The sequence below is a fragment of the Dermacentor andersoni genome, chromosome 6 (genome assembly GCF_023375885.2).
Source record: "Dermacentor andersoni chromosome 6, qqDerAnde1_hic_scaffold, whole genome shotgun sequence".
Lineage (NCBI taxonomy): Eukaryota > Metazoa > Arthropoda > Arachnida > Ixodida > Ixodidae > Dermacentor > Dermacentor andersoni.
In genome coordinates this window covers 34,745,913-34,759,366 of record NC_092819.1, presented here as the reverse complement: position 1 = coordinate 34,759,366, position 13,454 = coordinate 34,745,913, and the positions used below count along the sequence as shown (strand labels likewise).

The 13,454-nt window shown below is 43.2% G+C and overlaps 1 protein-coding gene across 1 annotated transcript in view; it reads left to right on the top strand.

Annotated features, from left to right (window-relative positions):
* LOC126521858 (nucleolar pre-ribosomal-associated protein 1) overlaps positions 1-13,454 on the top strand; it is a 74,738-nt gene that overhangs the window by 13,243 nt on the left and 48,041 nt on the right. Inside the window, exons 9-15 of the mRNA XM_050170566.3 lie at positions 2,135-2,269; positions 4,577-4,741; positions 5,261-5,348; positions 5,995-6,221; positions 6,571-6,669; positions 10,539-10,755; positions 11,588-11,651. Coding sequence (XP_050026523.2) covers positions 2,135-2,269; positions 4,577-4,741; positions 5,261-5,348; positions 5,995-6,221; positions 6,571-6,669; positions 10,539-10,755; positions 11,588-11,651 — 995 coding nt within the window. The remainder of the gene's footprint in view (positions 1-2,134; positions 2,270-4,576; positions 4,742-5,260; positions 5,349-5,994; positions 6,222-6,570; positions 6,670-10,538; positions 10,756-11,587; positions 11,652-13,454) is intronic.

The window sequence follows — 13,454 nt, the reverse complement described above, 5'->3', positions numbered from 1 at the left end:
TTTTATCCATAGGTTAAAATGATATGAAACGGCATTCGAGTTGCAAGTCAACAGTTTATTTTCACATAGATGCATTACAGATTTGCCTTTGCAGTCACAAGTCCGTGTGCACCATTTATTGTCTCATTGCGTAAATAAACGCACCAGCCTAAGGGTCCTACAGCAAGCGCGTCTCAATTAGGCATAGTGACTGTAGAAACTAATAGTGGCATAGACGAGCAAGCGAACGACTATATGAGCGCGCGAACTAAACGAGCGAGCAAACGACTAAACGAACGAGCAAACGACTAAGCACGAACGACGACTAAACCAGCCAGGGAACGGGAGGGCGACCGCACGTTTTCTTTGCGAGTGCTCCACCGCCGCATCTTAAGCTTCGCACACTTTAAAGCGCACGCGAATTAGCACATACGTCTCAATTACCTATGATGCGGTCGCTCGACGACGAACGCACCGCGTAACACGGTTTCGGGAGAGCACGCACGCTTTTCATCGGTGCCTCTGTATCACAAATCCACCGGGCGACCACCAACGAGGAACATGAACAAATGTGGCAAACAAAGGTAGTCTATCTAAAGAAGGCTAGTAAGTAACCACAAAAGGCAGAGAGTTCCTGAGGCGTTTTCATGATCGAGACTGAAATTTTATCAAAAGGACTGCGCTGAATCTTAAAAATTTCGTAATCACGTTATCGCACGCAACCTCGCGTGCCCGCGAACTCACGCCGGTTGGCGTTCAAAACGATTAAGCGCACCAAATGTGACTAACACGACCACGTAGTGCGCATATAAGCAAAGCGGACGTTGCGTAAAAATCATGTTAAAGCGTGCGTACAAATGACAACATGCACAGTGAACTGTGCAATATCTGCTACGTTATTGCCCGCAGCACAATACGCAAGCCTGGCACATACAATACTCTGAGAGAGCCACAACTTACATCACATAGTCGCGCGGAGGAAGTTGGTCGGAAGTTGTCCCTCCCGATTCGGTGAAGCCATGTCTTTCTCCTTAACGCGTTGCGCTTACCGGACGGTATCGCGAACATATTCTTGCCTTTGCTAAAACTATATTGGCATCCAAACGCGCAGCAGGTCACGGTAACAGAAAATGACGTGAAGCGACGTCGCACTTGCCACAAGATATCCTTAAAGGCGTTCACAAGATCGAAACACAGAATAGGAACGGAAGGAATGCCGCCAACAAGCGCCGCTTCTCGAGCAAAGATGGCACTGAAGCGCGACTGTAAACAAACGAAGCCGGTGCAAGGGGCCACGTGATGCCATTAGGCCAATAGCGACGCGGCGTCGGCTTCGGGCAGAGCGCTCGAGGAGGGGGCGGCATTCTTCAAAGCGTGGCACTACTTTACGAAGTTTAAGGGGCTTTAGTTTGACTCAGGGCGTGTTAGAATCTGGTAAATACTGGCAAATTAATCAGTGGTGTGACTTGGCGTTTTTTTTTATCTTGTCTAATTCAACCTGCCAGATAAATTGATGAATTTCGTTGGTTGCACCAAGGTAGAATTAACAGAAGTTCACTGTATTAATGGTAAAAAAGGCTGTTCATAATTTGAAAGCTATCTGAAAAATATTTGGCATTAAATTTGATTTGATTTGCTTTTGCCACTATTCAATTTGTATTCAACTTGATATGAAAAGTTACTGTCGCACACCCCTACAACGTTTGTAAGCTCCTATTGCAGAAAAAGGACTTAAATGTGCAACAAAACATATAATCATTGACATCTCTCACTGATGTTTTTTGTTCACAAATTAAGATTGAGGGACAAGTAGTCCATTTGTTTTTTTTTCCAAGAATTCTGAAAGTTTGTAATACTTTTGGTCAAGCATAAATTTGTATTGGCCATTGCATCCCTTTTAAAAGGTCTTGAAATGCTCATTATAGACTTTGTTAAATCTCTTCAGTGTGAAGTGATGCCTCCTCTCAAATTTTTGGGTATAGTTTTTCAAATTCATTTTATATTGGAGAATCTGTGAACAAAAAAGTGGCGCTTCATTGCCGTTGAGGCTTTCCCCACCTTTTCCCATTCATATTACTATGGAAGCTGTAAATTCAATGCCAGAAGTCACTGCCATGGCTAAAATTGTGTGCGCATTTCATTTTGCTATATGCAGATTGTGGAAGTTCAGGACCTGGATTCTACAGTGTGGGCAGTGGCTGAAAACGTCCCAGAGAAAGTCTGCAGGCTTGTTTTGTATTTTTCTCTTCTGAGTCTTGCCAGAGGTGTCACCGAAGCTCAGAGTGTGCAGGTAATCCCTGACATGTGTAGCAAAGAAAAAACAAACCATCTTGCATGAATATAATGTGACTTTAAAAGAATTGTCAGTTCAAATGTATGGCCATAGGGACAGCATATTGGTGGCTTTGGCTATTCTGACAGCCACAGAGAGCACCTCATTACAGATTTGAAACCATGTACAAAATCTGACCCAAGCGTTGGCGTTAGCAAGCGACGTAACCGTAATGGAATTAGAGCGGCACCACTTTGTATGTTAGAATAGTGGAAACCACCGGAGAACTAATGCAGATGCAAACAGCTGTGACACTACCTAGATGTGAAAGTTCACAAAATACAAGTTAACCTCATGCACAGCAATTGCCGACAGTATCCAATGCTGCATCTATATTTGCACAGCACTGACTGCACTTTGCTTTTCTACAAGTGACGATGATTACTATAAAATTTAGGTTGTGGCGTCTTCTCTCGCACAAGTAAATATTCATCATGTATGGCTTCTCAGCTGTGGCAGCGAGCATAGCTTCCTGCACACTCCATAAATTTTGAGAGAACGTGTCCAGCCACTACAGCCACTCTTGTTAAAGTTGCCCTGAAACATTTTTTTAACATAGTAAGGAAATGTTGCCGATCTGTCGTAGAGGCTGCTGTGAACACGTGGACCAAATACTACTATGCTGTATGCTGCAGGGAATTTGCAATCTCGTGTTAAGAAAACAAAAAGAATTGCTTGCTTTCACTTCCACAACGTCATCATGCAGCGTCTTCGTAAGCAGCTGGGCCCACCAATGCTATTGGCTGATTTCGTGATCATGAGAGCATTCTCAGTAATACATACCGTAATTGCTAATTTTGAGTTAAATAAATGTAAAACATGCAGTTAAACCTTGATATAACGAACTTCAATATAACGAAATTCTCTATATAACGAAGTATTCAACTTTTCATAACCTCTTGTCCCTTATACACCATGTAACTAGAACCTCAATATGACGAAGTGTGTTTGTATAAAATGAAATTTCGCTTCCACAGTAAAGAAATGCCGAGATAATAAATGAAAACTTCGGCGGACACAGATGGTCCAATGATTGAAGTACAAGCGGATTCTTGCAAATGCACCTCTCAAATTGTGCACAGCAAAACAAGAGCGACCACCGAAGTGGAGCCACATCATGTTCTGTATAAAGTTCAAGTGCAACAAGATCCAATCACGCCCCCGCGCACTTTGTGCTTTAGGTTCAAGTGAAAGTGTGCGAGGTTGAGACAAGAAAGATGGTGGCTTCTCAAGTGATGCCTTCCTGCATGAGCAAAGGGAAAGAGAGGGAAGGGAGCCAGCTCGCAGTAAAGCGATCAAGCATGCGCGAGGGGTACGTTGGCGCACGTCTCCGCCGTGGCTGCACCTGACTGTAAGCACGGCTAAGCGCATAGCCGAGCACCCTGCTTTAGAGGCAATCTGCCGTGTGTGCAAAGACTGGGCGTGCCTAGATGGCATGGCATCATGTAAACTGTCTTCCAGTGCGTTTAGTATTGGAGGTTGCCTAATCTCGAGTTTCGGTGACTCGTTGGAGCGAGAGGCAGATGAAGCACTCGCTCCCCACTGCTGGCACTTTTCATGATAGCATTGTCCTGGCACGGGCGACGCCATCAGCCGCGGGGGTGGAGTGCACGCGAAAGCGTGGCTGGCTTCGCTTAATCCGTACTGCCAATGTGAAGATATCGTTGACATGGCATAAAAACATATCGTTCGTTGCTGACTCGCAAATTCATCAAAATCGATTGTTTTATCATTCAAATTTGCTTTTTTCGATTGCCCGACAGTTCCTAAATTTCTGCGGCCCCTTTTCGTGTAAGAAAAATCGATCAGCGTCTGTACTTATTTGCATAAAAGGTCGAATTTCAATACAATAAAATTTCAGTATAACAAACGAAGTATTTTACCTGCTTCATTATATTGAGGTTTAACTGTATATGTCTGCGATCTACAAAAATACAGAAAATTAATTTAATCTTTGCACTGCTATTCTACACATGCCAGTTGTGTCAGCTGTGTCAGCTGGTAGCCTGTTGCGTAATGTACTCTACGCAGAGTTCTTAACTATGTAAGTAGAATTCTTAGCAATAGTATGGTGCTTTATTTGGGAAAATTCCTTGTGTAATCTTTTGAGTTTACTCGTTGATGTTCTTTGCAATAAACCATTTAGTTGAGAGTGCAGTGCCCATGTGGTCTGCTTCTTATTCAATTTGTGCTGATTACTTTGTGATGTATGAATCTCTTACTGCACAAGTTTGAGACAGCTTATGATGGTTTGTTTGTTCGTAGAAAGAGGATAATGACATCCAGCTGCAGCTGGCACACATGCGCTTTCTGGCTGCATCACTGCGAAAAGTCCAAGGGGCTCTTGACCACGTTGCAAATGCCAAGTCACCTGTGAGCACAGTAATGAGGGCTAAACTACCCAGGCTTCTGTGCCAGGACGTCTGGAAGGTGAGTGTCAAGTGCCTTCCATCCGTTCACTGTGGATTGTGCTAGCAAAAGTGGCCAACCATTGTGATGCATTTTGAATTTTGAATACATCAGCGTAAACTGCGTATGTGGCAGAGAGCCGGTTGCTTTTTTTTTCTCTCTCAAATCTGTGAGGTGGCTTTGTGCCGGCACTGGCGCGTTAAGCAGTTAGGGCACTTGCTTTAACACATGTGTGAGAGTCAAAGATTGTAGTCTTTTCAAAAAACTACAGCACGACCATTCGATCGTGGGACTGTACAGTTAGCAAAGTTTGGCATGCATTCATTACGTGAGGAAAAAAAATTCAAATTTTTCGTGACTAATTTTAAGGTGCGTTCATTATGCGAATGCGTTTGTTATGCACGTAACTGCAGTAATTAATTTAGTACAGTGGGGCCACTAGGCTTACCATGAAGTAAATGACTGCAGAAATGCTCGACAAAGGAACATTGTGATGTATACACGTGTGCCTGGCCTGTCAATTTCCCTTCTTTTTCTCAGAACGTGCCTCCCACAGCAGGCCTCGTCAAGGAATACTGCAAAGTGGTGGAAAGAGCGACATCGAAAGAACCAGAGACTGCAGGCCCATGTGAGATTTTGTTGCGATGTTTATGTGTCTTCACAGCTTTAGAATTTAGTCTTTTTGGTAATTTGACTTGAACAGTTCCAATAAGGATGAAGGAGACAGGCATTGAAAACCACAGAGCACTGGCTTCAAACAAAGTTTAGTTTCAAAAGCAGCGTGCCCATATATACAGACGCATTCTTACAAAATTACTGAACAAGCAAAATGCCACCCAGTTATTGTGCTGTAGTACTCGTGCCATTCACTGGTACCTTCTTTTGAAGGGTTATAGCATCAGGACACAGACAGCTAGGCTGGAATGGTGTGATGGTTCATTTTTTTTCTCTCTCTCTCTTCTGAAAATATGTGTGGCTGCAGGAAGAGTTTGTTATTTCACTTAGCTGTAAAAAAACGTGCAGACAATTTACGTCTTATTCTCAGTCCTGGTACGCTATTCACTTCCTGCTTTCATATCAAGAAGTCTTGTTCAAATCGTGTATTGGTTGCGGAATGAAAATGCTTATGTTTGAGGCTAAGGTTTTCTTTGATATCTTAACAAGAGAATCACTTGAAGACAGTACGAACTGCGTAGTTTCTTAGAAAAATTTCGCCGAAGCTGTAGAAGGCTATGGTGGCCATTAGAAAGATGTGTACTTTTGGTTTCTTGCAGCCCTGTCTGACTATACTGCATACTGCACAAGCATTCTGGATCTGCTGGACTTGTATAGACTGTTCTCCCGAGACTTTCATGCAGAGTACGACTGGAAAGTGCTCTCTAAGCTTGCTGGTGTTGAGACGGATGCGCTTGATTCCCAGACTAAAGACCAGTGCCTGCAACTCAGGGCCATCGGTCTTGTTCTTGAAGCTTGCCCAGCATCTGAAGCCCTCATGACCACTGTAAGCAGCTTCCTGCATTTAGATGCGTTCCGCACATTTCTTTTATTTATTTTTGTGTTTATTTTTCTGACGTGACCTCACATGAAAGTGCATGCCATCATTCTTCAAATGTGGAAGGGTGCATGTAACACCACAAGAGTGCAAGAGCATCCGTGTTCATGTGGGCCTGCATGCCTGAAGAGTGCGTGTTACATTCAAATGACACAATGGTATGAAGCCAAACCAGATTGGTCTTGTCATGTACTATATGCTTTGCTTTTTATCATAGCTTTGATGTTTTTCTTGGCCTGGCTATGACTCTGAGAGCATCACCATTGACATTGCCATGTGAATAATCTGCATTTTGCAGGATGGGGAACAAAAATCGCCTTTCTGCCACCTCCTCGAGCTATTTGCACGTTGTAAAGAGGGTGTCATTGGAAAATCTGCAGCGTCACTCATTTCAAAGGTAAGGTAATGGTACATTAGGCATTTGTTGTTGTATTGCAGACTAAAACGATTTACAAGCTTCTGTGGTAACATGTGCTCCATCTTGTATGTTTTTATTTATTTATTCAGGTTACCCCTAAAGGCCCTCACGGGTAGGGTATTACAAAGGGGGGCAGGGAATACAATCATTAATAATGCCGTACATATTAGAAAAAGCAACAAAAATACATAGAGCAATAATAAAAAACAGCAATTAAAACATAAAGCATGATACAAAAGGAAAGGGTGAAGAAAAGAAGAATGAACAAAATATTATTACACATTCCTTTCACAGCGAAGTAAATCATGGAATTTTTTTGTGTCAGTTTCTGTGGCGGTGTGCGATGGTAAATTGTTCCACTGAATGATCGTGCGAGGATTGAATGAGTTGACATGAGAGGATGAATGGCGCTTTACGTGTTTAATTTTGAAAGAATGATCACGTCGTTGAAAGATGGCATGGGGTGACTGAAAGAAATCGTCGTGAAGAGATGGATGGTGATACACCTTATGGAAAAGTGTTAAACAAGCAAGTTGACGGCAATACGATAGGTCTTCCAGTTCGGCAGGTTTTTTTAGTTCTGAGACGTTTGTATAGGGTGAGTAATCTGAAAAAATTTAATGAACAGCACGGCTTTGCAAGTATTTGATGTTAGAGATAATGTAGGCCTGATCGGGGTCCCAAATCCCGATGCTTCTCAGAGCATTTTTGCCCAGAAGCATTTCTTTCTGACAGTAAGGAAACTTAAAGGCTTTTCACTATTGAGAGTGAGTGATATGTAATGGTGATAGCCATGGGTCACCAGTGTTTGCGAAATCAGTTTCTTTTCCAAGCAGTGATATAGAGTCTGTGCTTACACTTCATCGTTCTGATAAAGTGGCTTGTGCCTCAGTAATCTCCCGTGTGTTATCTATGCAGAGCGATGACTACATTTGGTGAAAAATCTTGCGTCCACAATCATTACAAAGCACTGAGTGCATTTCAGTAGCACATAACATTTGGGTAGAATCTCTCATTCCTTTTTGGCTGATTTAGTTCTGCCCACATGACCAAGGAAAGCTGTAGACAACCTCCCTACAGGCTGCAAAAAAATTTCAATGTTTATATACAGCACTTTTCTGGCTTTGGCCAGTTCGGTCATTATGACTGTGCCATTTAGCGCATACGCTCAGTGATGCAATTCCAACTTATACAAGGGGCGGTGATCTTTAGATATTGACCTAAAGATCCACTAAAGGAAAATATTAAGTCAGGCTAGATTGAAAGATTAGGCTTCTGTAATAACAAATTCGTTATTCATAGTGAGAGTATGACTTCTGTTATCAAGAAAAGAATTAAAATGGAAAATAGGAGTGGGGCTGCTTGTTGTGGACTATGGTAGCTTTCATGTGAGTTCAGCACTGGCATATTCACAGAGAGTGGCATAGAGGGAGGTCATGCGGGTATTACGTCAACTCATCCGTTTTGGTGTGGGCAGTTCAAAATTAAGCAGCAGCAGCAGCAGGACCGTCTACGGCAATTTTCTGTGCAACAAAGAGATATCTATTGATCTAGCTTGACCTAATCATATTTAATATTTTCCTGTAGAGTCCCTTTAAACTGTTTATGCTACTCAGCCTAATTCTACCAGCGGCTCCAGCGGCCCTTAAGGAGGCTTTAGCTTGGGGCCAACTCCAATTCCTTTATTCAAGTACATGTGAAATGCAGAATATCTCTCATTACACAACTGCTGAATCGATTTAAACATAATTTGTTGCATTTAAAAGGGAAAGCTATATTCTACCGAATGTCGGGAGCAGGATTTTTATTTATGGCCTTGTAGATTTTACAGAACTTTCTTAAAATGGGTAATTCTGAAAAACATTGAAGCACAGTGCTTACATTTTCGTAACTCTGTGCCAAAAACGGAAATCACATTTGTGTAAACCACACTTGTTAGCTCATGTGAAGCTGGCAAACCGACACGAAATTGTTACAATGTTTACGAAGGTGTTGCAAAAGCCCTACTTGCACACTAGTGGTATACTCCAGAGCGGGGCATAATACATTGATTTCTTCTGCATTAAAATGTCTCAACAAATGCAGTTTAGTGAATTAGAATATATAGTACAGTCGAACCCGACTATATCGAACCCGTTTACATCGAATTATTCCATATATCGAACAATTTCTGGGCACGGTATAGTTACAATGAGTATATATAGCAAAAATTACGCTTACATCGAACAAAACTAGTAGCGACTCCCGATATATCGAACGTCAAGCGGCGGAAAGTGCCCCCCGGAAGTTGGCTTTCCCTCGCGGTGCCGGGAAAACCCGGCGGCGCGGCTCCATCCAACCGCTCTCCCTACGTGACCGCGCTACCTCGGAGCCGCCGACACCCCCCTACAAAAAATGATCCTGGCCCGCCCGCCGCAGCGCTTGCTCAGACAGCCAATCAGATGCTCTTGTGCCCTCGTCGTGCAAGATGGCGAAAGTGCGAGTTGTCGCTCTGCTTATCTGATTCATTGTGTGCGCCTACTCCCGCGGTGTTGCCGTGATGAAGCGGCAGAATTCGCCTTTCGTCGTGAAGCTCGAAATCATAAATCGGGTCGAACGCGGTGACAAGTCGGATGTCCCCGCAACGTACAAGATTCCGAGGTGCACTCTCGGCACGATCTTGAAGGGGGAAATTAGGGCTAAAGCGGCCTAACTCGCGACCCGGTGCCCGTGGCGCCCGACGCGTACGCACGGCCGTGTACGAGTGGTTCATCCAAAATAGCTTCAGCCGTACCGACTTCCGCGTGCTCGGTGATGACTGTAAATTCTGATTAATGCGACGAAGCCGTTGCCGTTGTTGCCGAAGTTTGGAGCGAGCTGTCAGAATTTCCGGAAGCTGTTGACGAATCAACGGTGGACGAGTTTGTAAGCGCAAATGATGGTGTCGCGACCACGGGTGAGCCCGGAAACGAAGACTACATTGCCGACATCGTGCCGAGCACAAGCGAAAATGGGCACAACGAGGAAAGCAACGACCGTCTTTGGCCCACGTCCTCCGAAGTGATTGGTGCGCTCGCACTAGTCCGGTGCTTCTGCGCGAATGCGGAATGTTGCGGCCTCAGCTGCTCCGACTCCTTAAACAAAGTGGAAAAGTGCGTGCCTCGCACGCAGCGAAATTGCCCAAGCAGAAGAAAATGCACAACTATTTCGTGCGAAACTAAGCTAGTGTCATCAATAAAGTGATTTTATAAATGGTATGTGCTTTTATGACATCCAATTATTTAGCAGGCTTATATCGAATTATGCTCTATATCGAACTGATAGGCGTTTTTTGGCGAGTTCGATATAGCCGGGTTCGACTGTACTTGTTTTTGATTTCTTAGTTAGAGTTGTAAGCTCTATGTGTCAAATTTCATTGTTTTTTCGTTTTTCAAAAATTTTTAAAGATAAAATTGATGGCTTTGTAGCGCCGTCCCTTGGGCGGCACCTAGAACCTGGATGGCGCGTGCCCGCATGAGGGAAAAAAAAAAAAAAGACTCCGCCAGTCATGGCACCCGAACCATGGTTCGTGGTTCTTTTCCGGCGTTGATTCGGGTCAGCTGTCTTTCTCCATCGCTCCTGAGGCATAAGCCTACAGCTTAAATATGAAACTTGCTCCCAACATTTAGTAGCTTTTAACTGTTTTCTTTAAATACAATTAACTTTATTAAAATCAGTTTGGTAGAGGCCAACGAAAATGATTTGTCTGTTTCCTTGCATTTAGACTGGACCTCCTGAGGTGAAGTATCTCTCAAAATTGTGATTGTTTACTCGTGTCAGCAGTCATAAAAGATGTAGGTAGGCTTAGATGTCTCTGTGTCTTCTGCCAGCTGCTTTGCAACCTGAATGTTCTGGAGGGATACAGCATGGAAGTGGACATCTGGATGGAGAAATTCAGGCAGGTACAACACTTGAACCTTGTCCACCTGCTGCTGGCCGCTGTCAAGCTGGTTGTCACCGATTCGAACCGCCTCAACTCCAAAGTCATGCGCTGTGTCATGGATGGGGCGTCTACTGGTGGTGGACAGTCTGCCATAGACCTTTGGAGTGAGTATGCTGCACTTGTTGTTGTACTTTGATTTCTAGCACTGCTTACAGCTTTCAGAGCCGCTCACGAGAGTTTGAGCACCAAATTTCGACATTGAGATACCCGTGTTGTATCAGTTCTGCCTATGTATGGCTGCTTTTTGACAATTATTGGTAGCAGACATATATTTACCTGTATTGTGACTATCTTTGCAACTGTAGGCATCACTTTTCTTTCTTTTTTATCTACGTTGATACATAACATACTAGAGTGGTTAAATACATAATTGAGACTACTATGTTTCGATGGATCCTTGCATCTAAACCTTCTCTACAGGTAGAGTGTGACTTTAGTCAAGATGTTTTGGGAGAGCTTGCATCTGCTAACATTTGGAGTTCTTGTTTTGTGCTTGTTTTCTTTGCAACATTTCACAGTGTACAAATGCAAGCAGTAGTAGATGAAGGCACAGCATCTTAATAACTGAACAAGCTTTTGAAAAACATGAGGAACAGTGAAAATCACTGAAGAATGATAGAGCAGACTGAATTTTGTTGGTGATGTTCTTACTGCTTGAGCTGCTAGTTTTGGAGTACTTTTATAGCAGATAAAATTTGAACTTATTTACAGATTTTTTCATGTAGGAGCATGAAGAACCTTTATTATTTATGTATGTCATGGTGTGTGTTTTAAAGAGATGCACATGTTGCATAACTCATTGTGTTTGGTGCATTTTTTAACCTAGTTTACCACTGTATTCAGAGGATTTTTTTGAGTTAGATGAAACTTCATTGGTCAAATTATCTGGGAAACATGGAACTTTCTATAGCCGCTTGTACAACTTCTTTTTCATAGGTTTACTCAAGCAAAACGAAGCTGCTACTAAGAATACCAAAGAGATGGAGTCTTTTGAAGCTGGGTGAGCTATATTAAATGTGGTGTGATTGCTTTGGTGAGCAGATTGCCAGTACTTTTCTGAGCTAGCAATGTTTGATTCGGCATTTGTTAATCTTGGAATATTCATGTGAAATTGTCTTTAACCCCTTTTGTGCCGTGCTCTTATGCCGAATTCTGACCAAAAATGGCCAAATTTTTTTATTGCAGAATATTTTGTGAAAAACATTGTATACATGGTTTTAAAGGGGCCCTGAACCACTTTTTATCGAAGTGCAGAAAGGTATTTGAAGTTAAAAATAGGCTATTTTGGAAATACTTTGCCGCAAAAAGTACTTCAATGAGTTCAGCAGAACCAGAGTTATTGGCAATCAAACACAGGGCCTCCGCTGGGCTCCCATTTCTTCTTCAATGCCTCGCATTGTCAAGGCTAAGGTGCCATAGAGAAAGAATTCAACAAGAGTGGACACTCCCATAGAGCCCAGCAGCCGAATTGACTGCAGCGCACGAAGCCGCCGACATTAATACCTGAACCACACGTCCGGTTTTGGTGTTGGGTGTGCGTGTTTCGAACGCTAGCTGGAACGCGTTACGCCGGCTGTGCTAATTGGCACAACATTTTTTTTTCCGCTTCTACTGCTCAAACTTGCATGGTCTTGGCATGGAATTGTTTTATTATTAAGTAAAAATGAGTCCGAACAGTCTTTACAAGCCTCCACCGAATATGTGCCACGTGCAATTTCACAAAAAAGATGCAAGACGCCTTGTCAAATGGCAAAATGTTTATTTTACTCTATATGAATGTATGTTCCGGGCCTCAACGTTGTGGCACCAGGTAATCAACAGTAGTTCCTGTACAAAGCTCTGCCGGATGATGTCAGCTGAAAAAGTAAATTACAAGCACGTGTCATTTTGTATTAACACCTTATAGGAATAATGCGCATAGAGGCGAAATGTGTGAAAGCCGTGAATGGGCGACATTACAAACAAAACCAATTCGCTTTTACTTACATGGTGTAGAAAATACCCGACTTATCCCAAACAGTACCATACATATCATGAAAACGTCCAATTTCCAAGCATTCCCCCATTCCCGGGCCTTATTTCCTGCACTTTAAGACCACAAATACATGGGTGACTGCACGTTTCCAAATGAACTCGGCTTCAACTGACGCAATAGTATGCTATTTGTACACAGAGGTGGCAACAGCACAGGCTCTCAACCAGACCATGCTAGACGCTCGCAGAATTCCTTCTACTCGCACCCAAGACAAATGCGTGGCTGTAAAGCCTGTTTTCAGTCGTTCAGAAGACAACTTTCGAGGTACAAGTTCCTGGTGTTTGAGCTCCTTGGCGTTATCTTTTGCACATTCTGCTGGTGCAAGCAACACACTCCCGTGTTATCGCTCTTGGCAATCGCTTGTCATGTTTTCGACAAGCTTGAGTATTGAAAGAAGATATATGTTGATGCGGGGCCATAAAAAGCGTCACGAACTTGTCGCTTTAAGATTCAGTACATGCGAAACTATGTCACCACGGCTGCGCTGCTTTCCGCTGCGTCACAACAGGCGCTGTGAATGTGCCTCAGTATTATCCCAAAAGTTGACGAAATTAACTACAATAATGCTCGGGGTCAGAGAAAGCGTCATTAGCTTGTCCCAGTAAGATTATTTCGGAGTCCACCATTATGGCATGCCTCATAATCCGATTGTGGTTTTGGCATGTATAGCCCCATAATCCAATTCAAGTTTCATACTACTGCCACAGTGGGATGTGCCATGTGATGCAGTGACAATGCTCAATCCTCTCAGAGGTTATGAAATATGGC